General features: G+C 37.9%; 1 protein-coding gene across 2 annotated transcripts in view; it reads right to left on the minus strand.

Moving 5' to 3' along the window:
- The window catches only part of NDUFS4 (NADH:ubiquinone oxidoreductase subunit S4), a 47,095-nt gene that overhangs the window by 22,121 nt on the left and 1,731 nt on the right, over positions 1-23,243 (minus strand). The window contains exons 1-2 of one of the 2 annotated variants that reach the window (XM_027910396.1): positions 10,827-10,888; positions 5,836-5,914 (exon numbers count right to left, since the gene is read on the minus strand). In XM_027910396.1, the coding sequence (XP_027766197.1) occupies positions 5,836-5,914; positions 10,827-10,873 (126 nt within the window). In that variant the 5' untranslated portion in view covers positions 10,874-10,888. Of the gene's footprint in view, positions 1-5,835; positions 5,915-10,826; positions 10,889-23,243 lie in introns of those variants that run through there. The other variant, XM_027910388.1, reaches the window with a different exon arrangement.

A 23,243-nucleotide genomic window follows, 5' to 3' on the forward strand; every position in this document is an offset into this window, starting at 1 on the left:
AATAGTTATTAGAATCATAGAATCATTTAGGAAATAAATGGAAAGGTCCATGAGATCATTTAAGTCCAATTGTTAATCCAGCATGGCCAAATCCACCACTAAAACATGTTCTCGAATGTCACATCTACACATCTTCTACGTATCTCCACGAAGGCCAACCCAACCACTTCCCCAGGCAGCCTACTTCAATGCTTGAGAATCCTTCCTGTGAAAAAGTTTTTCCTAATATTGAAAGCATATCTTTTTTCCTATCACTTGCTACCTGGGAGAAGACCCCCACATGGATACAATCTTCTTTCACATACTGGAAGGAAATAATAAAGTCTGTCCTGAGCCTCATTTTCTCCAGGCTAAACATATTGAGTTCCCTCAGCCACTTCTTGTAACACTTGTGCTCCAGACTCTTCACCAGCTCTGTTACCTTCTCTGGACACCCTCCAGGTCCTCATTGTATTTCTTCTAGTGTCCAGAACTGGACACAGGATTCGAGGTTTGGCCTCCTCTGTGCCAGTACAGGGGGACAATCACTGCCCTGGTCCTGCTGTGCTCACTATGGCTGTTCCAGTCAGGATGCCATTGGCCTTCCTGGCCACCTGGGCACACTGCTGGATCATGTTCGGCCACTGTCAAACAGCACTCTCCAAGTCCTTTTCCACCAGGCAGCTTTCCAGCCACTCTGCCCCAAGCCTGCAGCACTGCCCCAGGTTGTTGTGATCCAAGGGCAGGACACAGAACTAGGTCTTAATGAAACTCATACCACTGGCCCCAGCCCACTGAACCAGCCTGTCCTGATCCCTCTGTAGAACCGTCCAACCCTCCAGAAGATCATCAACATTCCTGCTCAAATCGGTGGTGTCTCCAAACTGACTGAGGGTGCACTTGATTCCCTTGCCCAGATCATCAATTAGGATATTAAACAGGGGTCTGATACTGAGCCCTGGGGAACACCACTTATGATTGTCTGCCAGTTGGATTTAACTCCATTCACACTACTCTTTGGACTTGGTCTTCAAATCACACACTCTTTCAAGGAGTGAAAAGTATACCCATTCAGGCCATGAGCAGGCAGTTTTTCCAGGAGAAAGCTGTGAGAAAGCGTTTACTTAAGTCCAGGTAGACAATATCAGGGCCCTTCCTTCATTCGCTATGTGTATTTACTTACATGCTTTGACCTAGACTGCTGCAGTATAAGGCATTTACTGCTCATCTTGGACATCTTTGAAAAGTACAAACTGCTCATCCTCAAATGAAGGTTCAGATCTTCTGTGCCCAGTCTGGTGTATACAAGTCATCTTCAGGGAGTTATGTAAAGTTTGTCTATGATCTAAAGGAAAATAGCCCTCTGCTAAGGTTCAGTAGTGAGACTGCTGAACCATTACTGAAAAAAAGATAGTTAACACTATAGACCAAACAAAACAACTTCAGGACAGGTGGCGAAATGTCAATAACATCATTCCACTTAGCCTGTCATACTCGTAATAAAGTCTGTCCCTAGATGTTCACACAAAGCTGCAAAAACTAATTCAGCACCATTTCAACTGCACTTGATAGCACTGGTCTGGAATGCTTAAATCTGTGTAGCAACTCCTACTTTATCTTGGCCTGTCACAGAATAAAAACATCTGTGAGATGACTACAACGGATCCTTAATCACAGTTCCACAACTCTTCTAGTGTCTCCCCAGTGACCAATTCCTATAACTGCTCTTGCAATAATTTTTGCTTTGAGCTACAGCATATATATTGTCAGTGGAATATTCTGCTTTAGCAATGTAAAGGATAATTTCTGGCAGTAGTTCTAATTTTCAAACACTCTTTAAATATTGTTATCATTTAACCAACACAAAGGTCCTTTTATTGACAAATATTTGTGGATACCTTTCAACTGCAGACTGCAACAGGCACCAAAGTGCCCAACTCCAGCTAGACATCCAACATGCAGCATTACCAGCACTGGCTGGGAAGTCTGCTTAACGCACTCATGCTTAACTGGAAGACTTCAACAAACACTAGTGATGCACCCTACTCTCAATAACTGAAACAAACTGCAGGAATTAGGACAGTTCAAACTTCCACTTCAGTCAAAATCACTTCAACTTTTTAATAATAATGGAAGCTATGTCATAACATACACATGAACAGTTAAATAATTTGGAACACTACCTGAGTGAGATCTGCTGCTGACAGCCTTTGCCCTCTATAGCCCAAATTTCCTAATGCAAGCAGGGTCTTGAAAGTCCACTTTTCACACAGCTATTTGTCCAGACTCTTGGAACACAACCTAATTGGTGGCCAGAGATTCAAAATGTCATGCAAGAATTGCATTTTCGCTGAGCTTTGTTTATTTTGTATGTTATTTTCTTCATATTTTACTGTTCATTAAAAGTTGTTTTATTCAGTATTCACTCAAAACAGCTGATAACTGAGACAAAGATACAATTCCTTGGATGTGTTCTATGCAAGCTGAGCACTTAACTCCTTTCCCATTCAAGAGTTTCCATTTTTTTCCAGTGTGAAATGAATGTGCTCTAAACTACTGTTTTTTCTGCTATTTCATTACAACTCATTTTTCTGTTGTTTTCAACACACTCTAGGCTGCAGTAGGCAGGTGACCAAATACCGCTTAATTATTCAGTGTCAGGATGCTCATCCACTTTCTATTTGCTTTTGCCAACACAAAGAAAACCCAATCAGACTCTAAGTAACTCAAAGGAATTCCTGTTGAACAAGGTCTAGCACATGCATGTACACATACAAACACAAGGTCTACAAAAGCACTGGAAATTCCACTACAATATGCAGTTAAAAGTTTTCAACAACCCCAACGTTATTCTATCAGCCTTGTAAGCATCAAGCCACAGAAGAGTTCAGTTTCAAAGTAAGTTACAAGAAGAGCAAGGCAAACAAGGACAACCATATCCTGCTTTCCACCTTGTGATGGTTCAGACTTGGCTCCCTGCCAAATGCCCAACCCCCCAGTAGCAGCCCCTCTCTTCCCCCCCTTTCTACCTCCCCCAGGGCAAAGGAAAAAAACTATGCAAATTGAAGAACCCGAAAATCAAGCTAGTTATATAAAAAAATATATTTTATGTATATTATAGTTAAGATGCTATGTACACAGCACAAGGAATCCAAACACCCCCCGAAGGGATAGGGAAAGGGGGAAAAGGGACAAAAGGAAACAAAAAGGGACACCGAATAGATATGCGCAATCAAACCTGAGAACTAGGAAAATAACTAGTAAAACAAATCTCACCACGACCCTTAGAAAGCAGGATTGGCAGACACGGCCAGCACTCTCCAAGCTTCCACGTGGCAGGTCAGTGGACGCTGCAGGCCTCAGCCTTAGATAAGCGAGACCAATGCAGGGACCCACTGTTCCCGAACTTCAGTGGAAGAGAAGAAGAACGAAGGCCGCTCCTCCCCTCTTATTTGTACCACGATTTACGTAAAAATTGTATGGAATACTGGGAACACTGCCCCTTCCTTGGTTACAAACTGGTAACCAGGGAAGGCCTAGATTAGAACCACCACACACCTGTTCTTGCTCTGTCTTTTGATGTGCATGTAAAAGCACCTATAAGGTGATGTCCAGCTTTAAAAAAATAAGCATATACATATGTACGACCAAGATGACAAATCCATCAAAATATGATTTAAGGATTTCTAACAATCAGTAACATGAACAAAGGGGTCTTCTGAAATTAAACCCTAAGTATCAACTTCCAGAATACAGTTTAATTACAATATGTAAGGAAATAATGGTTTTGTTACGCTTTGCAACTTTAATTAAAGAAAATTTACGGAGTCCTTAAATTAGCTTTAACGGATTGCAATTAATCCTACCTAAAATTAGAAAATATACTGCAGCAACCTACAATAAGTTTAGATCGTACACTACTTTTCCATAAAGTTTTACAAATGTCTAAAGAACTTCTCCTAATCCTGAAAGAGTGGAAAACCACATCAAACTCTTCTTTATTCTGGAATATTTTCCTTGCTAACAGGATATAATTTTTGCCAGTTAACAGAACATGAATTATTGGTTACTTTATGACACTATGGAAACTACTCCAAAAATTTAACTAAATCTACAAATAAGTCTAATTTTCTGTCGTTTTGTTTCAGGTCCTACAATAATCAAGAAAAAAAAGGTTTGTGCACTTAGAATGTGGACCTACATGCACAACATTGTAGGAAAATACTATTCAGTCTGACATTTAACCTTGTACTCAAAACAACTAACGACAAAGTAACAGTTTATATAAATTATATATTTAGAAATAAAAATATTCAAAGGCTGCAACTATGAGATTGAAAAAAATCACAACAACTATAATAAGACAGTCTTCAACTTGATGACAACATACAATGACATTAGAAATAAGCACTTCACTTACATTCATTTACAATGACACTACGGCAAGTGAATAGTTGTAATTCAAATTAGTTTCGTTCTAACTCAACTGGAAGCATACGCTCTCATAACTGTACAGAGTACAACCCTATCTTTGGATAATGTACATTTAAACACAAAATGGAAGATAGAAGAGTATTTATTTCGTGTGTCCGTCTTCGTGCTTTTGTCATCACCTGAGGCCACAGTAGGGAAATGTGATACTGCAAATTCGGGCATTATAAAACCTCTATTTAGATATATTTTTTTTTTTTTACTGTTAAAGAACACTGCATCTAAAATTCATTTAGGAAAATTCAAGTCTGTTGAATCTTATTTACACAGTGACTCATGAACTCTGTACAAATTTCCTGAATTTCAAGTTTTGCAACTAGATTAGCAAGATAATCATGTTTGCTAGAATAAAGTACTAATTTTGTCCCTAATTTCTGAACCTAAAATTATAATATTACTCTTAAATTCAGAAAGCTTATGAAATAATTTTTATGTAGATTATTATTGTTATATCTATATACAAAACATACAAGAAAAAAGCCCTAAAGAACTGTTAAAGTAGATGTGGGGTTGTTTTCCAGTAGCCTGTTAACTTCAGCTGTCTCAACTTCTAGTTATTATTGCAAATATACAATTTATAATACAAATTCCAAATATTTTTTCAGTAGTTAACATAGCTTCAGGGATACAAAAAAGTACGTACAATGTGAACTGCCTGGAACATACAACAGGAATATTTTTTTCCTGAAGATTCAAAAGTGAAAAGCATGCTTCTGCTGTGATGCATTCCCCCCAGAAGTCTTACAAAAATTATACTATTGAATAATGTAAACATAAGTGTCAGGTTGCATCTAGAGTAACAGACCACACATTATGGAAGAACTTACAAGAAAAGATTGCCAAATTTCTGATCTGCTACTGATTAGCAGAAGAATGTTATGCATTTGTTTCTAGCTGTAATCTAACCTTCATGCATATTCAAAAGCTAGAGTGTATATTGCATAGTAACAATAACCTTCCATGATGTTTCCTTACACAGTATCTTCAGTAATATGGGTCCTAACGAAGAAAATTTTAGGAAGCTGGCAAATTCTGTGTAATTTCACTACACAGAAAGTACATGCACAGTTCAAAAAGAATAAACTTGTTATTAATTACAGCTCATACTGGTCCTTGACCAAAATATAAAAATCATAAGTCAGGTACTCATCATTTCATATTGCTTAACACTTTGAATGCCATATTTTGATCACATACTTATGTTTTACTGATGTTACCCTTTTAAAAATGTATGAGGGACTGTTGCTTTGTAGTTCACATTTATATGGCTTTCCTAGAAGAACGCAGAATACCATACTGAATGCCTATTGTGCAGAAATAACCCTGAAGGCTGTATCATAGCGGTATTCAGTAGAAAACCCTTACCAATTTTTCATCAACTGTGATGAGTTGCGTGTCTCGAGTTTGGTCCTGCGCCAGCCGCCATGTGGAAGTGCTCAGTGACCTGCGGTGCAAGACTTGAAGTTAAAAAATGATTCATGCAATGAGAAAATAGAGGCAGACAAATCTTACATAAACAAGTTACTTTAACAATATCCGTCTTGTAAAAAAAATTGAAGAGGGAGAGATGAGGGCACAAAAATCCTTTTTCTCCCCAATTAGTTCTGTCTGCTGAGTTTTTGGCAGACTCCCACTTAGCAGTTCACAACAGGCTGCACTTTATGTCAGCCTACAGGCTCTCTGTCACAGAGAGACTGCCAGTGGCAAGGACTGTACTGCTCTATATGAATGTACAGTAGCTGGTTTGTCACGAACAGACAGAAAAACACAAGGCTGCTGCAAGCATTCTGGAACTCTGATACTGAAAATGATGGCATCGGAGGAAAAAACCCTCTACATCTATTTGTAATGGTAATGGTTCAATTCTACACTCTAACAGCAGAACATTACCAATTAAAAAAAAAAAAAAAAAAACAAACAAAACCAAACCAAACCAAAAAATGACTAAACAAACCCTAAGCTGATACTGTAAACATGATTTTCTGGTTTTGAGTGGGCAAAATTCACAACTATTTTGCTTACTTTCTAAATCAGTTTGGGTCAGCTTATTCATTTCCAAGAACTACAATTAATCTTCGTGCATAATTGCTAAATCCGTAAGGTACACATGGAAACACAGAACTCAATTCCACATCACTGAATTAACAAGTAAAATTTGACCTTAACTTGCATTATGCCACTAACATCAGGGTTCAGCCCTTTGAGTACAAATCATCTTTTGGCAAAATCATGCCACAGCAGGTGAACCAAGCCAAGCAGCCTAATTCTCTGAGCTAATCACAGAATACCAGGTTGGAAGGGGACCTCAAAGACCATCTGTTCCAACCTTTCTTGGCAAAATCACAGTCTAGACAAGATGGCCCAGCACCCTCTCCAGCTGAATCTTTGAATTGTCCAGCACTGAGGAACCCACCACTTCCCTGGGGAGACTGTTCCAATGGCTGACTGACTTACTACATTGTGAAAAATTTTCCTCTTCTGTCTAACCAAAATCTCGCCAGGAGTAACTTGTATCATTAATTCCCTTTCCATATAACTCCCTAGTGTAGGGAGCCTACACCTTCTGTGTAACGATTCTTTAAATACTGGAACATGGTGATAATGTCTCCCTTAAGCCTACTCTTTTCAAGACTGAACAAACCCACTCCTCTCAGCCTTTTGTCAGACAGCAGGATTCCTGGTCCTTTGGTCAGCTTTGCGGCCCTTCTCTGGACCTTCTCTATCTAGCCTCTCCATACAGTATTCCAGCTGTAGCCTGACCAGTGCTGAAAAGACTGGGATAATAACTTCTTCATCTCTGGTGGTAATGCCCTCATTGATGCAACCCTGCAGTCTGTTGCCTTTCTTTGCTGGGTAGCAACTGATCACTCACACTGAGTTTGTTTTCCTCCTGGATGCCCAGGTCCCTTTCCCCAGAGCTGCTCCCCAGTCACATAGAATCCAGACTATGCTGCACTCCTGGGTTAGGATTTCCCAGGTTGCAAGGACAACAACTTGCCCTTTTGGAAGTTCATAAGGATCTTGTTGGCCCACTCTTCCAGCCTGTCCAGGTCTTCCTGCAAGGCGAGTCCCCTTTACAAAGTGTCTACTTCCCCACTCAGTTTGGTATCTTCAGCAAACTTTATGAGGGTACACTTGATCCCACCATACAGATCACCTATGATGATATCAAACAGTGCTGGGCCCAGTACTGATCCCTGGGGGCATCACTTTTGACAGGTTGCCAGCATGATAAATGAGAGTTGTACCATCACCCTCTGGGTCCTGCCTGTCAACCAGTTCCCCACCCACTGCATGGACCACTTTGTTAGACTGTAACACACCAGTTTTTCTGGGAGGAGGCTGTGAGAAACCAATATCAAAACCCTTGAAGAAATCTAAGTAGACAATAGTGCGTTTCATTTCTAATTAAGGTCATTTTAAACAAGTGAGAAACCAAAATGCAAGCAGCAAGTCATCTATACAACACAAGAATCTTATAAAACTAAGCAACCGAACAAAGTTCAGTAATATTGAATCTATACTTCTAATGCAGATTATACTCTATTAAATTACCTTTCATCTGCCAACAACTTCAAAAGTTCTCCAAAGCACAAAGTTTATAGAATCACCAAAAGTTTATAGAATCTGACACAGACAGACATATCTGTTACTATTTAGAGTGACAAAATCTGTCTGGAAGATTAGTTTGCTTGAACAACCACAAGAAGTTTTCAAGGGCAAGGAAGGAAAACAATTTAATAAATATCAAAGGTAACTACTCCACTACCTCAAAAAGCTCTCTACCAGAGAGCTTCTGGTTCAAAAGAGCTACTATTTTTTAATTTGTGCATATAAAATAATAGAGCATAAAAACAGAATAGACAGATACCAGAGTTCTAGGATAAAAGCCTAGTTCTTACGAAATAACAGACCAAGAGAGAAGTTATCCTAAGAGTAATGTTCTGAACAGCATTACACTTGTGTTCCAGTCCTAAGTAGCTGAAGCCACAAAATGTCCAACCTTAAATAAGGCAAAAAAAATTGTAATAGGAAAATCAGTTTCTTCCCCGCTTCAGTAGCTTTTAGTATCAAAGTAGTATTCTGCAGGTTTTCTGGAACTTGACGTGATACAGTGTTCACTACACTACTTAACATATGTCAAAAGAAGGACATTGGATTATGCAATTTAATTAATCCCTCCTGTAAAGAAAAGTAATCTAGACTATGAATCAAGAAGTTCTCTGACCCTTGCTCTGTGAAAAGGTCTGATCAATATGTAAAGATTTGGGTACCCAAGGACTGTAATAAGGTTGATCAAAATCATACTTTTTCTTGTAATATAAGTTCAATTTGGAACAAAATTCAATCTGAATATGGCTGAGTGGGGGTTGCTTGTTTTTTTTCTTAAATTGGAAAAGCATGGATCAGCTTTGAGAAGTATAAATGCCATGCCCTTCCACAATTATTTCCACTCAGTATTATGTCATTTGACATTGTTTTTACTAGTACCTTTATAGTTAATAGGAAGAGCAGAGTAAAACCCCCACCAGATTAAAGGTGGGCAGAAGTTCTTTCTGAGACACCTCCACACTTTATACAGGAGGAGCTGATTTTTTTGCACAAGTTGTCTCTCTTAATTGGGGTAATTTTCAAGGCATACCACCTTGCAGCTCCCCATGATGGTTTAGCTCTTCTTCAAAAACATGTGGACAGATTACTAACCTAAGTCGTCATCTACTCCTGGGTTGCAGTGAATTGGAAGGAACGTACTTTCTTTTAGGACTTCCTAATTGAAAAGTGATTGAAAATTGACTTTTGGACTAGACCAGGAAAGTGATTCTTAAGTTAGTGAAAGAGAGACCTCCATGTGAAAATACATTCAATACCAGTTTTGCTTTGAAGATAACAGGCTGTTATTCTTCCACTTGTTGCATCTCTCACAGGAAAGTAATCTGGAGTTTGGAAAGTACCAGCAGCTCTGAAATATCGTGTTAATTGAAATCCTACTATTTGAAAGTCACTAGAAACTGTTGCCTGATTCCCAGAATGTTTAATTTTCAACAGTCTTCATTTCAAGTTTGTTCCTAATGTCAAACACTTAAATGAGGAGAGAAGCAGAAAATGGACCTCTTTCACACAATCAATCCGCTCTTCTCAGATTCCCACCATGGCAAGTATTAAGTTTCCCCTTAGAAACTGTATAAACTTTACAACACCTATTCTACCTTCAAATTAAATGAATATGCAATCTAAATCAATAAAGTACAATTAGATTTAAACCTTTTATTATTTTATTATGCTAATTTTTAAAGTTCACTTAAACTGTAATGTTGTATGACAAAATTTTGTCTTTACCATCAATCTGATCAGTTCAGCATGAACTCTGCTTCAATATGTACAACAAAACAATATGCTTTAATATTTCTGTGTTTGAGTGTTAGGGATTTTTAAAAGGTTAAAGAAACTTTCTTCCACAGTGCACAGTTCTTTACAGCGGCATAACAGAACTGAGTATTGCATCTAGAATGAGTTACAGCTACCATTTGTTATTTTAGAGTCTCACAATAAATTTAAATGCCTTTTATGTGTAGAGAAGACAGGAATAGAAATTTGGCAAAGACTACATTACCCAGTCTTCTTATTAAATACTTGTAAACTTTTACATCAGCTCAGTAACATGGAATGAATTAATGAGGACTACTAGTGAAAATGTGTATTTGTAGAGTTCAAAATTTTCTATAGGTATCATGTATCCTGGAAAAACAAATGGCTGTGATCATCTAACCACATGTCTTCCACAAGAAATGTATACTCCCCTTCCACCATTATCTGCTGTTCCAGCCAAGTCACAAAGGGTTCCACATCTCTGCTACACAAATGAACAGGTTCTGTGAGAAGCCATTCGTAGTTCTCTGGCTCTGCAAGAGAACTACAATATCCATACCAGTATCAGGTCTCTCAACCATCTTTTCCCACTGTGAGATAAGGACACAGAGTTCCTTGTTGCAGGAAACCTACTTAGGTCTCCTCTTTCCTTCTTACACTAGAGGCCCCAGCTCTACTGATGCCATTATCCAGTTATGTAGAACAGAAGAAACCAAACAGTAAAAAAATGGACAGCAGATGTCTTTTGTAATAAAGGATATTAAGACATCTGAGTAGAACATATAATGTGGTAGTTCTAGGTATTTGTATTCAATCTCTAAAATTCAACAAATTCGAACATCTTAAATATCTGCTAAATAACCCATGCTTAACCCCCACATGGGGGGTTAAGAAGTTGCCATGTAACACAGCATGAATTTCCCTTCCATGGAGAGCAATGCTGTGATCGGAATGTTACACAACACCCACATGTGAAAACTGGTATTTACGTGATAAAATTCAGGTAGCTGGGACTTGATCCACTGCACAAAAACATCTCCTTAACCTCTTTATGCAACACATCTGACTGTTTGATCTATTAGCACCCCCTTTTGGTCAACTGCTGGAGATATGTTAAACCAGGTATCACAAAACAGGTAATCAGATGACAATATACAGGTGAAACAAAGACTTGAAGGAAGCTTCATGTGCCACATGAAAGATCACGATAGTCATCAAGAAGTCTAAATGGTGTTTTAAGTATTCCGATACTGAATGACCAGGGCACCAGGAAGTGTGAATATACATATATCCAGCAGCAGAAACCACAATGAATCATTCACTACATTGAATAGATAATAATTTCTATGAAACGAGCCTTTTTTAACATCATCGCATTTATAAGGAATAATGTAAGCTCCACAATGTATAGCCACCATAAAACCATTAAGTTCTGGACAAAAAGAAATAGAAACTACCAGCTCAACTTCCACAGCCTTCAACTTAGTCATACACTGTGATTAAAACCAAATCAGTATAAAGCTCTTACACACAAAACACAGGCATTAATGACTGCTTGTTACACAATGTTGAATATAGAACAGATCACAGTATTCAGCCCCAATATAATATATTTTTATAAAAACAGCTTGTAAAGTAGAATTTGTGAGAGATGAATTCAAACACAATGGGATAACACTCCTTGGTATTAAATTCACTATCGTAATTCAAGTGATAATGACTTAACAGAGTCCACAGTGTTTTATTGTTACCCAGATTCATTTACTAGTCTTACTACATCCCAACAGAAGCAAAATATGGAATATAATGCCAAACACTGCCTGTGGAAACCATGTAGTTCTTTTTTGTAGTAGGAACTGCACGAGTAACTTTTGTAGTTGGGGGAAAAATAAGTTCCTCATTAATAAATACTTTCATACTATTGGCTAATCACACTTCTTCCTTTGCCTATAAAATGTTAAATTATAAACATAGTAAATTATATTTCTGAATAGATAAAAGCAATACCATTTAAGCTAAACTACTGAAATTTCTGTATTAAGTGGTAAAAATGACCAAAATGGAAATACAAACATATAAACACTGCTTCTACTTGCTAAAAAGTTCATATGAAATATATTTTTTTTTCCTTTTTCCCAGGCATGTATTTGAAAAACAGGGCGACAACTGACTACGCTTTTCTGTTAGGCACAACTTCTGAAAAGAAACAATCGTTACATAAATATACTGAATAAACACAAAAATAAGCATTTGACTTGTGATTTGGAACTTATAGTGTGCATCTTCAAAGCTAAATGCTAAGCTCACCTGCCTTTATAAACATTAAACTACAGGCCTGCCAGTCTCACTTTAGTGCCTGGTAAAACTACAGAGAAGATTATTCTGAGAGTTATTGAAAAACACCTGAAGAACAACATAGCCATCAGTCACAGTCAGCACGTCTTCATGAGGGAACAGTCTTGCTTCTCAGTTTCCTTCTATGGAATGTAACTATAATTAACCAGTTAATGAGAAGCCAGTTGATGTAATCTTTTTGCATCTCAGTAAAACTTTTGATACTCTCTCTGACAGGATCCTTCTGGACAAAATGTCCAACATACAGCTGGATAAACACATCACGTGGTGGGTAAGCAATCGGCTCGTGGATCAGGCACAGAAGGTAACAGTGAATGGGGTGACATCAGACTGGTGACCTGTTAGTAGTGGGGTTCCACAGGGCTCCATCTTGGGCCCAGTGCTCCTCAACATCTTCCTAAATGACTTGGATGCAGGACTGGAAGGGATACTAAGCAAGTCTGACAATGATACTAAATTGAGAGGAGCTGCTGACTCCCTCAAAGACAGAGAGGCTGCACCAAAAGATCCTGACAAACAGAGAGATGGGCAATCACCAACCAAATGAAGTTTGACAAGGACAAGTGCTGGATTCTGCACCTGGAAGGGGCAACCCTGGATGGGCAAACAGATTGAGGAAGGAGAGGCAGCACTGCAGAAAGGAAACTGGGGATCCTGGTCAATGAATATGAGTCAGCAGTGCCCTGGCAACAAGGAGGGCCAACCATGTCTGAGGCGACATCAGGGAAAAAAGCATCTCCAGCCGGTCAAGGGAGGGGATTGTCCCGCTCTGCTCTGCACTGGGGCAGCCTCACCTTGAATACTGTGTGAGTTTTGGGCACCACAATATAAAAGACATTAAGCTATTAGAGAGTGTCCAAGGGAGGGCAATGAGGATGATGAAGGGTCTGGAGGGAAGCTGTATGAGGAGCAGCTGATCCAACCTGGAGGACACCGAGGGCCGACCTCATTGAAGTCAACAACTTCCTTGGAAGAGGAAGAGGGGGGGTGGGTAGACACTGATCTCTTCTCCCTCGTGACTAGTGACAGGACCCAAGGGAATGGCCTCAAGTTGTGTAAGGGGAGGTTTAGACCACCTAGAGGGCAGCTGGGTACTGGAACAGGCTCCCCAGGGAAGTGGTCACAGCACTAAGCCTGACAGAGTTCAAGAAGTGTTTGGACAATGCTCTCAGGCACATGGTGCAATTCTTGGGGTTGTCCAGTGCAGGGCCAGGAGCTGTACTCAGTGATCCTTGTGGGTCCAAGTCAGGCTACTCTAGGATTCTTTGAAATTAGTTAAATTTTCAGCTAGTAAATCCTTCATTACGTAGCAAAAAATCAAATTTCAGTTATTTTAGATTCTACTTCAATTATCCCGCAGTTGAGAAAATGCTACTGACCTATCTATATTCAGAGTATCAGCTGACTCACTGCACAACGCAAAGACAGACATGTTCCTTCCAGAACTACCCCAGCACCAGAACACTGTAGTCACTTCAGGACTCCACTGAAGCCCCCAGGACACAAGTCAGCTTTGTTAAGACATGACTTGATTTGCCCACCATCAGTTTTCCTCATTTAACCAGCTTTCTTGCAGTCAAGTAATAAGAAAGGTTAGGTTAATAACAAGAGCGCACTATCCCCAACTCAGACAGGGCCCATTTGAGCAGCCAGTCAACTGAGCAGACACCACTGAGCACACAACAAAGACCAGCCCTTCAGAAGGCTCCACATCAGGCAGACAGTAGACAAAGGCAGGCTTAACCTACTCCTGCAGAGTTATACAGGTGTCTCCACCATGTCTCTGAGTATAAGCATACACACAATGAAAACAGCTTGAGCTGAGGAACAGTTCATGCAAAAACTCACAGAGCTAGCTTGGGTTCAAGTCAGCACAGTGGCAAGTGACAGTTGCACATCCTGAAAAAAACAGTTCTGTGCAAGTCCCTGGCTAATATTAAAGCATTTCTCAATATGCCTGGACACAAACCGAGTCATTATTTACAACTAAACATCTGGAAAAAGTCATGCCAGTGCTCCTAGACTCTCAAATGCACATGACTCCGAGTATGCCAGTGGTCTCTGACAGATAACAGCAAACAGACTAGAAATACTTTTGAGAGAGGAGTTTAAAATGTTAAGAGTAAAATAACCCAAAATTATTTAAGTGGGTTTTTTGTAGAAATCATAAAACTCATTATGAAAGGTGATCTGATATAACACTTTTTCAGCAATAGAATACATAATTTCTATGCCATCCAACTGCTCTCAGGTGACAGGAGCTCTCAACTACTGCCATTTATACACTTGCTGAAAAACCATTTCATTATATGCTACTCTCCTAACCAGAAGACCTAATCTTAGGAATTAACTTCAGTTCACAACCTGAGAGCAGTAGGCTCCCCAAGAACCAGCCTCTTACAGGCAAGTCAGCTGGAACACAAATAATGCTAGAAATGTTGCACAGCCCATATCAACTATCAACTGAATTTTACATTCTCTAGTTAGAAAGCCTAATAAAGTTAAAAAGAAGAGAGAAAAGTTATATAGGGATTAAAGATATAATATACAGGTGACACATTTGCCCTGTTTGTGCTTTCTAAATGTCAAACTCCCCACACATACACGTTCAGGCATCCATATAACTTGACAAAACTAAAAAATGTGCTCTTTATAAAAAGAACAACAAAAGTCAAAGGGTTTAATTTCAAAACTGTGAGGAATGAAACTAATGTTCCACAACCCACCTCTGTCTTAGTTTGCGCATTTTGAAAAAGAGCCTTTGAATCATGTAAAATTAACAAAAAAAGGGAGTAAAGATTCCTCTGTGTTTGCCAACTGATTTCCGGCATAGCATGGTCCTCCTGTATTTCCTCCCTGTCCTTTCCTACTGATTTAGCCTTTTCATTTGACTGCACTTAGAAGCTTAATTAATTCTTATTCTAATAATACAAGGTCTGTAAAACATGGCATATATAAAAAGGCAACTTCTTTCTTATTTAATGCTTTCAAACATTTGAGCTGTAAACTACAGCACAAAAAAGAATCATGTAAAGTTTTTCTGAGCAACTACATCTTGGTTTATAAGGGTTCACAAAAGTCAAATAAGCTATTTGGCTAGTAGGCTGGTGGGCCACTACGACAAACTGTTTTTATGAGATATATATTAATTTATGATAGTAGTACAAGCCACTTAGAGACAGACAAATGTTCACAAATGGAATGCGACATACAGAGGGTCACTTTTCAGAACTGTATGCTCTTGCCAGTTGTTCTGGATGAGAATGAGAAAATGTAGCTAATATGTATGTATTGTGTATGATTTTATTGGCACTTGATTTGTGAACTTTGCCTTGTCTCAGCCACCTTACTCTTCCATTTCCTTTCTGACATCAGCTTTTGTCCTCAATTCCCCTTTGAACTGTTGTCATTCCGCAGTTATCATGTACCTTAGCTACTCTCCATTATGCCACACACCTTAATCACATCACTTGACCCTTCTGTCCACATTATTCTTTTGCTGACATATTTCCAACTTCTTTTTTAATACATCTGAGGGAAACAACCCCCATGATATTTCAATACACTTTTGACTACAGAGTTATATGCAGAATATAATTTGAGTTTTCAAATGCTGTTAATATTAACAGTCTGAAGACAAACTCTCTCAGACCACACATCACGATGCTAAAGGCACTAACAGGTGTTAATGCCTCACGCAGGACCTCACACAGCACCTCTGTGATCCCATCTGTGGCCCTGGAGTTCCATTTAAAAGCTCAGCTCTGGGTCTTCCACCCTTGCCTAAGTGACATCATTAGCATAGCCACCTCCAGGCCTGGCTCTGGCTCTTATCCTCCTTAGTAAGGGCACTGTCCTTACTGTGGTCACCTTCAGCTCCCAGCTTGCCTTACCTGCAGGAGCAGACAGCCCATGCTGCTCCCTGACACTTTGCTACATTAATTCCTATCAAATACAGATTTTTTTTTCCCAGTGTATACAATATTGCAAGGTCTACTTGTTTTTCAGCCTCATTACTGTGCAACCTTTAAGCAAAAGACTTAATTTCTGTATAGTCTCTCTATAATGACTAATTTTAAATCTTACTTTGTTTTAAAAACATACTAACTACACAGGTTGTGGTGGGTGCCAGTGTGGTTAAATATCTTCTACAATATACAACTGTTTTGAGATGAAAACAGGTAGTTGGCTGAAATGTAAGCAACCCATGTGTTTCCAACAGAAGTTTTAAAAACAGTTATCACACCAACACTTTAAATTCTACTCTACATACTAGTGCAAGCTACAATGGCATTTACATGGCACCAGCTAAAAAAGAAAAAAGTCTGCATCTGCAGTCTTAAGACAACAATTTTTTAAATTTTTGAAGGACAAATTATTTTGTGTTACAAGAGTAATATAATGAAACTATCAAGTTCCATAAATTAAGTCTACTTTCAAAGAAACTTGAGTGCCTTGTCTTTCAATAATTATATGACTTTTCTTTCCATTTACCATTATTTTTTAATGTAAATGCATCTTACCAGCATTTTTGAGAGCTCACCTTTGAAAATTAAAATAACCTCATTAGCTATCCTATTTGTGCGCTCCTTTGTACTCTTACTTATACACTGATCCTCTCCTCCACTAGTACTGTTCTTCCTTTCTTTTCATACTCTTACTATCTTACTATCTAAGCACCTGTTAGCTCTCTGAAAGGATACTACTAGTCTTGAAATTACTCACTCTTCTCTTAAGGCAACACTGGTGTTTCAAATGCAAACCTTATTCTTGAATTCCAGTTCAGACAACAACATTCAGATTATTTATCTCTCTCTGGTAGGCACAAACACTGACATATGACAAAACATCACTGCTGCAGAATTCTCCTTCCTATAACTTACACAGCACGTACTTCTCGAGTACGTGACAGAACAATCAGAGCTACTGCGTGAAGAGCTTTCTCGGCTTTTTCCTTTGAAGCTACTGAAAGATATAGAAAAAATGAAACATTAAACAGCCATCCTCTGCAGCAAAACTTTAGTCTGGAATTCAATACAAATAGCATTGCTCACATTTAGTTGAAGATTATTTCAATACTCATTACAAATGACATTATCAGAAGTATTCACATATAGAATATAAATTCACAAAAGACAGGCTTCAAATATCTTATAAAAATACATGAAATCTGATTTCTTAAAAAAATGAATAGGACCCATTTATGAAATCTTTCATGTTAATACTACAGAAATAAGCAGCTGAAAGAATTGTTTGCCCACACACATTCTGAAGCTGCCTACAGTCTGTCTTACTGAGTCAAAAGTTAATTTACTTTTTCAGCATCACCCATGGGTCAAGGGAAGATTCACACAGACACTACTGCAGCTAGAAAGTGGCAAAATGGTACATAAACACACTGTTACACTGCTAGGAGAGAACAACAACACTTCGTAAGTTAGACAGAAATAATGCCATTAATTTCTTAGGAAATAGGGAAATACACATTGTAAAGAAGGTAATGTCAACAGTTCAGCTTGCCTCTTGCTAGCTTAGCAGTATCTTTTATGAGAAAAATGATGTGATCTTAAGACAGTTTGAAAGTATACTTTTTAACACGCTCCAAATCAAATGCTTACAAAATAATTTTAAAAGCTTATCCAAACCCAGTGTATCGTCATGAGGACAAAAACATAGGTAAAACATATGAAATGTTAAGCTCCTAAGGATTATACAAATTTACTGAAATTATTAGTATAAAAGAAGATTTTTTCTTAAACTTGTTTTTTTCCTAAAATTATCTGGGAGCAGGTTCATGCTTCCCTGCTAACTGTATAAGCCTCTCAGCATTTCAGTCCCTTAAAACAGTAATTTTCATAAAATACAGATAGTAACAATGCTAATTGAGTCATAATGCTCAAACCTACACTATGGCAAAATCAAGGTAATTTTTACAATCCAGACAATAGTATTTTTTCACTATGAATTAAACCTGATGAACAGTATATATTAAACCTCCATCACTAAAGTAAATTTTACTATTTTGCTAACACAGATTTGAACTTCTATCGACAGCTGGCATTTGAATTCCCCTTCCCCACATATCCTCGTGGCATTTCACAATCTTACTATTAATTTATTTCTTTGACAAAACATGTGTTTCAACTCACTGCAACAAGTTCTGTAAGTATATTTCTCAAACTTCAAGATATTAAATATGTGACATTAGGAAACATCAACATGAAAGCCTTTTCCATAAAGAATGTTTGGTGGACTGTCTTGAAAACAGAGTATCATTTTCAAACGCAGTATCAGAATCTATTTAAAATAGTTTAGTCCCTGAGGGAAAGTATTATGTCCTTCTGTTTTAGGACACTATTGGCAACAAACTTCACCACAACCCTCCAAAGCTTTTTGGGGGGTTTGTTTTCTGTTTTGGTGCAGTTTTGGGGTTTTATTTGTATCTCCACTCCCCTTCAAATCTTCAAAGGAGAACGAAGATTATTAGGTTCTCAAATCAGTATAAAAAATCGTTACCATATGTAATAATGCCTTTTAAAATTATGTGAAACTTTAGGTAAGCAACCTACAGTTCTGAGCCCACAATGACTAGTTCCCACAGAGCTGGTTAGAAGAACTTACAGATGTTTTAGTGGAGAAGCAAGCCCATTGTTTATTTAGTAGTTATCTTTCAACAGAAATATACCTTAAACATCTGTCTGTTTGTCTCTGTTAAACCTTCACTTGCTGAAGGGACTGTAATTCCTCCCTCTTTGGGTTTCTAATCCCAAAAGTGAAGGAACTGAATGTAATTAAAATAAGGCACTCAAAGTTGTATGTCCAGTAGCTAACAGCAATTTAAGAAGCTTTATCAGGAACATTTTGCTGTCATGATACCTGCTCCACTTACTTCTCTATAATTACATTAGAAAAATGGCCATCTCCAGAACAGTGCATCTCTTCCTTGCTCCCATTCTCAATCTTCAGCTGTCCCATCCTTTTCCCTTTCTGCCCCCTTTACTTGCACAACTTTCTACCTGTCCTCTTCAACTCAAAAGATCAATACTGAAGTACTTCAACTTTCACAACATTACAGGAATCCCATAGACCTTTAAGAACTAGAATGATCTTGATCTGAGCTCACTACTAAACTACACAATACATGTTATTTCACTTTTTCATTGTGACAGGATTCACATTGACAGCAACATCCTACTGCCCCCCTGTTTCACTACATCCAATATTCTTGTTACTCCATGGGGGCCTTCCAAAGCTTGCTCTTTCCATTTCAAAGGAAACAAGGAGCACTCCTATGCCCTGCTTCCTATAATGCCAAACAGAGAAGGCAAAAGCAGGAAATTTAAGAGTCACTCTGACATTCTAATAAGGGTGAATATCCACGAACAACACAAAAGCCCAGAATAAGAAGTATGTTGTCCTGTTGCAACTATTCAAGTCATGGTGGATTAGCAACTTCTAAGATCCTACATAAAGGACTGTAAGAAGGTTCAAATCATCCTACTTGTCAGAAATATTCTCTTTTCTCCCCCAAAGTATGAAAAATTGATAGGGAAATAGGTCCTTTCTTCTCAAGAGCCAGACATTAGGTTGTCATCAAAGGACCTGTGACTGCAACAGGTAACCAACTGATCCTGCTTTCAGCCACTGGGAATGTGCAAGATTTAGCTCCTAGAGCCTCTCTTTACTACAAAAAACCTATATGAACAGTGTGGACAGAGTCAAAGGGAAAGGATTTTAAATGAATTAAACACTTAGATATATGAAACACCTACTCCAAAACCACTGCCTGAGGGTGTCTACAAGATCAGACAAACACTCGTTGCTGCCTGCAGTTTTGTTTTTTAAACTGAGGCTCATTAAGTGTACAAACTGCAGTGGATTTCATCTTTTTCTCCGCTTGTTTATGTCCATTTGTCTCTCCATATCTTTCACCTTGAGCCTACTCCAACTCTCCATGTCAACACAATTTCATGTCCAAAAACACCCTGGAATTTCATTCCAGATTTCAGTTTAGAGTTGTGCTATTGTGCTTTAAGATAGTGTGATCCACTGTAGCTTCTCTGATACGTATTGAAAACAAAATAGATATTCAAAATAAAATGGTAAAATTCTAGCAAAATATGTATTTTAAAAGGTCTTTTTCCTCTCTGAATAACCAAAATGAAACTATCTATAAGCACCACTTATGCACAAATGCAAGACTGCAAAAAACTTCCTCACCTGGTGTTATTTTATTCCAGGTACTCTATGCAGACAATATTTATCAGTGGAAATTATTTTTTAACAAAGTTAAATTCTACGGAACTATGGTTTTTATTAATGAAAACTGAAACTTCTGATGTGTCTGAACCTGGCAACGCCACACACACTCTCATATATTGTGTGGAGTAATGTAAGTAGGAGACACGCATTACAGATAGATGAAATAATAAGTAGTACAACAAGTGCAACACGCTACCTATTCCAAACTTGACAAAAATCTCACACCGCTTAGCACTAACACTGGCCAAATTGAGTTTCTAATAACCAGGTTCAGTGAGAGGTTTTTTCATCTTCATACAGGTCTCTGTATTACACAGATGGAGTTCTGAGAAGTCTACCAAGTCCCGTTTTAATGCATGCCTTGATAAGGACATGCAACAAAAACCTCAACATTATTCGAGGAAAGGAAAAAAAACCAAACCAAAACAAACAATAACACAAAAGAGGAAGTTGGTTATCTTGCAGTAATTTTTCTTTAAACGTTAATAAACACCGTCTCTACTTTTCTGGAAAGGACAAAATAAAAAAATTAATTTTTTTCCATGTTTTATAAATCCTTTATTTTTGTTCTTTTTTTTTTTAATGTGGGGGTAGCTTGCTCAAATAGACAGTAACTGAAAACTGAGACTTAAATGGCATTCCATGTTTCCTCAGTTTCTTGAGCTCAGCTTCTTGAGTATGAATTGAGTAACAGGCGTTGTAGTACACAAGTGTCCATAATTATTTTCTTTCATAACCTCAGGTATCCATTTATGATGAACTAGCAAAACATTTGCTATTATACTCAGAGTCTTTAAACAGAATTACAAGAGGAAGGTAACACATTTTAGAGAACCATCTGAAAAGTGACATGAAAAATCCATTATCGTGAAATGTAGAGAGCACATGGCCAGGTATCACACCTGCACACACAGAATACTCCACCTTCTGCAACAGAAATTAATATCTCCATATTCTGACTGCAAATATTTATATATTATAATATAAAGGGCTTCTCTGAAATGCTAGCGGTTTTGAAACAAACACCTGATTCCCAGGACAACAGAAACTTGTTTGAAGTTTCTTTTCCCAGCTTCACCTGTCCTTATTTTCTAATGCAAGAAAATATGGCAGTCTTTTAGGTCAAACTCCAGAGAGCGCGTTCAACATAACTGCAAGCTCCTGAAACCTTGATAGATCTTAGACCATGAAAGCTTCAAAATGAGACTTAAGCAAAGGATGCATTTCCACTTTCTGAATGAGCTCAAGCCACCTGCTGATGTTTACTAGGCTCACCACCAGATAAAACGAGGGCCTCAGTAACCACTGCATAAGTGATTTAAAGCAGGCGCTCAGAACTTCACAAAAATACAAAGAATGTTGCTGCATATTCTCTTAGCTTTGGACCACACACTTATTCCCATGTTGTGTTACCAGTAACACTTTCTAATCAGCAGGCAGCTTGGATATGCATATGTTAAAGTGCTTAAACGTGCGCTGAAAAATCACTATTAGAAGATGCCATAAAATTTCTAAACACAGATATCGCTCGTGGAAATCAGAACAGAATCTCTGTTATATCTCTTGGAAAGAGACCTTGGGAATTCTTTTCAAAATCAGAGGGTAGCTATATTATTATTTAATTGAAGTTCTGAAAACTGGAGAACTATGAGAAGTTTCACGTTCAAAAATCTGAAAAAAAGAAAAAACCACTGCAAATATAACTGTATCTTGAAGGTTTAAAATTTAATCCTACAATGTTCAAACACTATATTCCCCTCATAACCTAATTTAGGCAAATAACATGAAACTATAACTTAAAGTTTTACCAACCAAACTTTACTCTGAATCTAAGTAAATAAAAGCAAACTGCTGAAGCGATGTAAGAATCATTCAAATGCCCTCACAGTTGACAATTCCAACATCTTCTTCAGTCATTTCCTAAGAACATCAATAATCTTTATTGTTAGTAATTCTAATGCTTTTAATTACTTTATTTTCTTTAAGACCTACATCTAGCATACTGGTATAGTACACTCTTTCTACAGTTTGACAAATACACAGATTATGCCAATAATAAAGTAGATAAATACTTTAAATATACTCCGAAACAAAGAAGCTAAACTTGTACCAAACTGTATCTGTCAAAATACTTTCCTGAAATATTGTTTTTCTTTCAGAATCTATATATCCAATTGCAAGATATGTTGTGAACCACTAGTTTACGGACACTTACTGATCATTATAACTGGAAAATAAGCTGAAGTGGTTTGTAGAGTAAGATTCAAGTGTGTGAGATTGGGAGATGTGAAACACTAAAAGCTGGAAATGGGACTTACAAACTGCCAAACTTTGAGCCATCTATTTGTACACTGAAATTTGTCTAGATTTATGGTAAAATACGAGGGATTACATGCTCTTAAAGAAAGGTTATGGTATGTAACAAAGGAAAACAAACCCAACAGTGGCTCTCAAAAAGCGCTACAAAGTAAAAAAGCAAGAGATGCGCTTTCTCCCATGCACTTGCATCCAATTTTATTACCTCACTCTGAGTACAGGAAGACATCTTGAATTTATAATGTAGAGCCCTAAATCCTTTTCTGTAATTATGTACATTGACTCTCGCTCCCAAGAAGGGAGACTACAGAGGCTGGTTAAGAATTCTTTTCATACAAAACAGTAAATGAGAAGAGGAAAGATGTAAGTTTCATACCTACCTAATCAAGAAAATAAATACTTTACAAAAATTATGCAATGACTGACAGCCTCAACCATTCCATCACAGTGCCAAAAATACCTTACTTTGAAAT

This window comes from Empidonax traillii, unplaced genomic scaffold, assembly GCF_003031625.1.
Source record: "Empidonax traillii isolate 1590-97213 ecotype Southwest subspecies unplaced genomic scaffold, ASM303162v1 scaffold29:size1973556, whole genome shotgun sequence".
Taxonomy (NCBI): domain Eukaryota; kingdom Metazoa; phylum Chordata; class Aves; order Passeriformes; family Tyrannidae; genus Empidonax; species Empidonax traillii.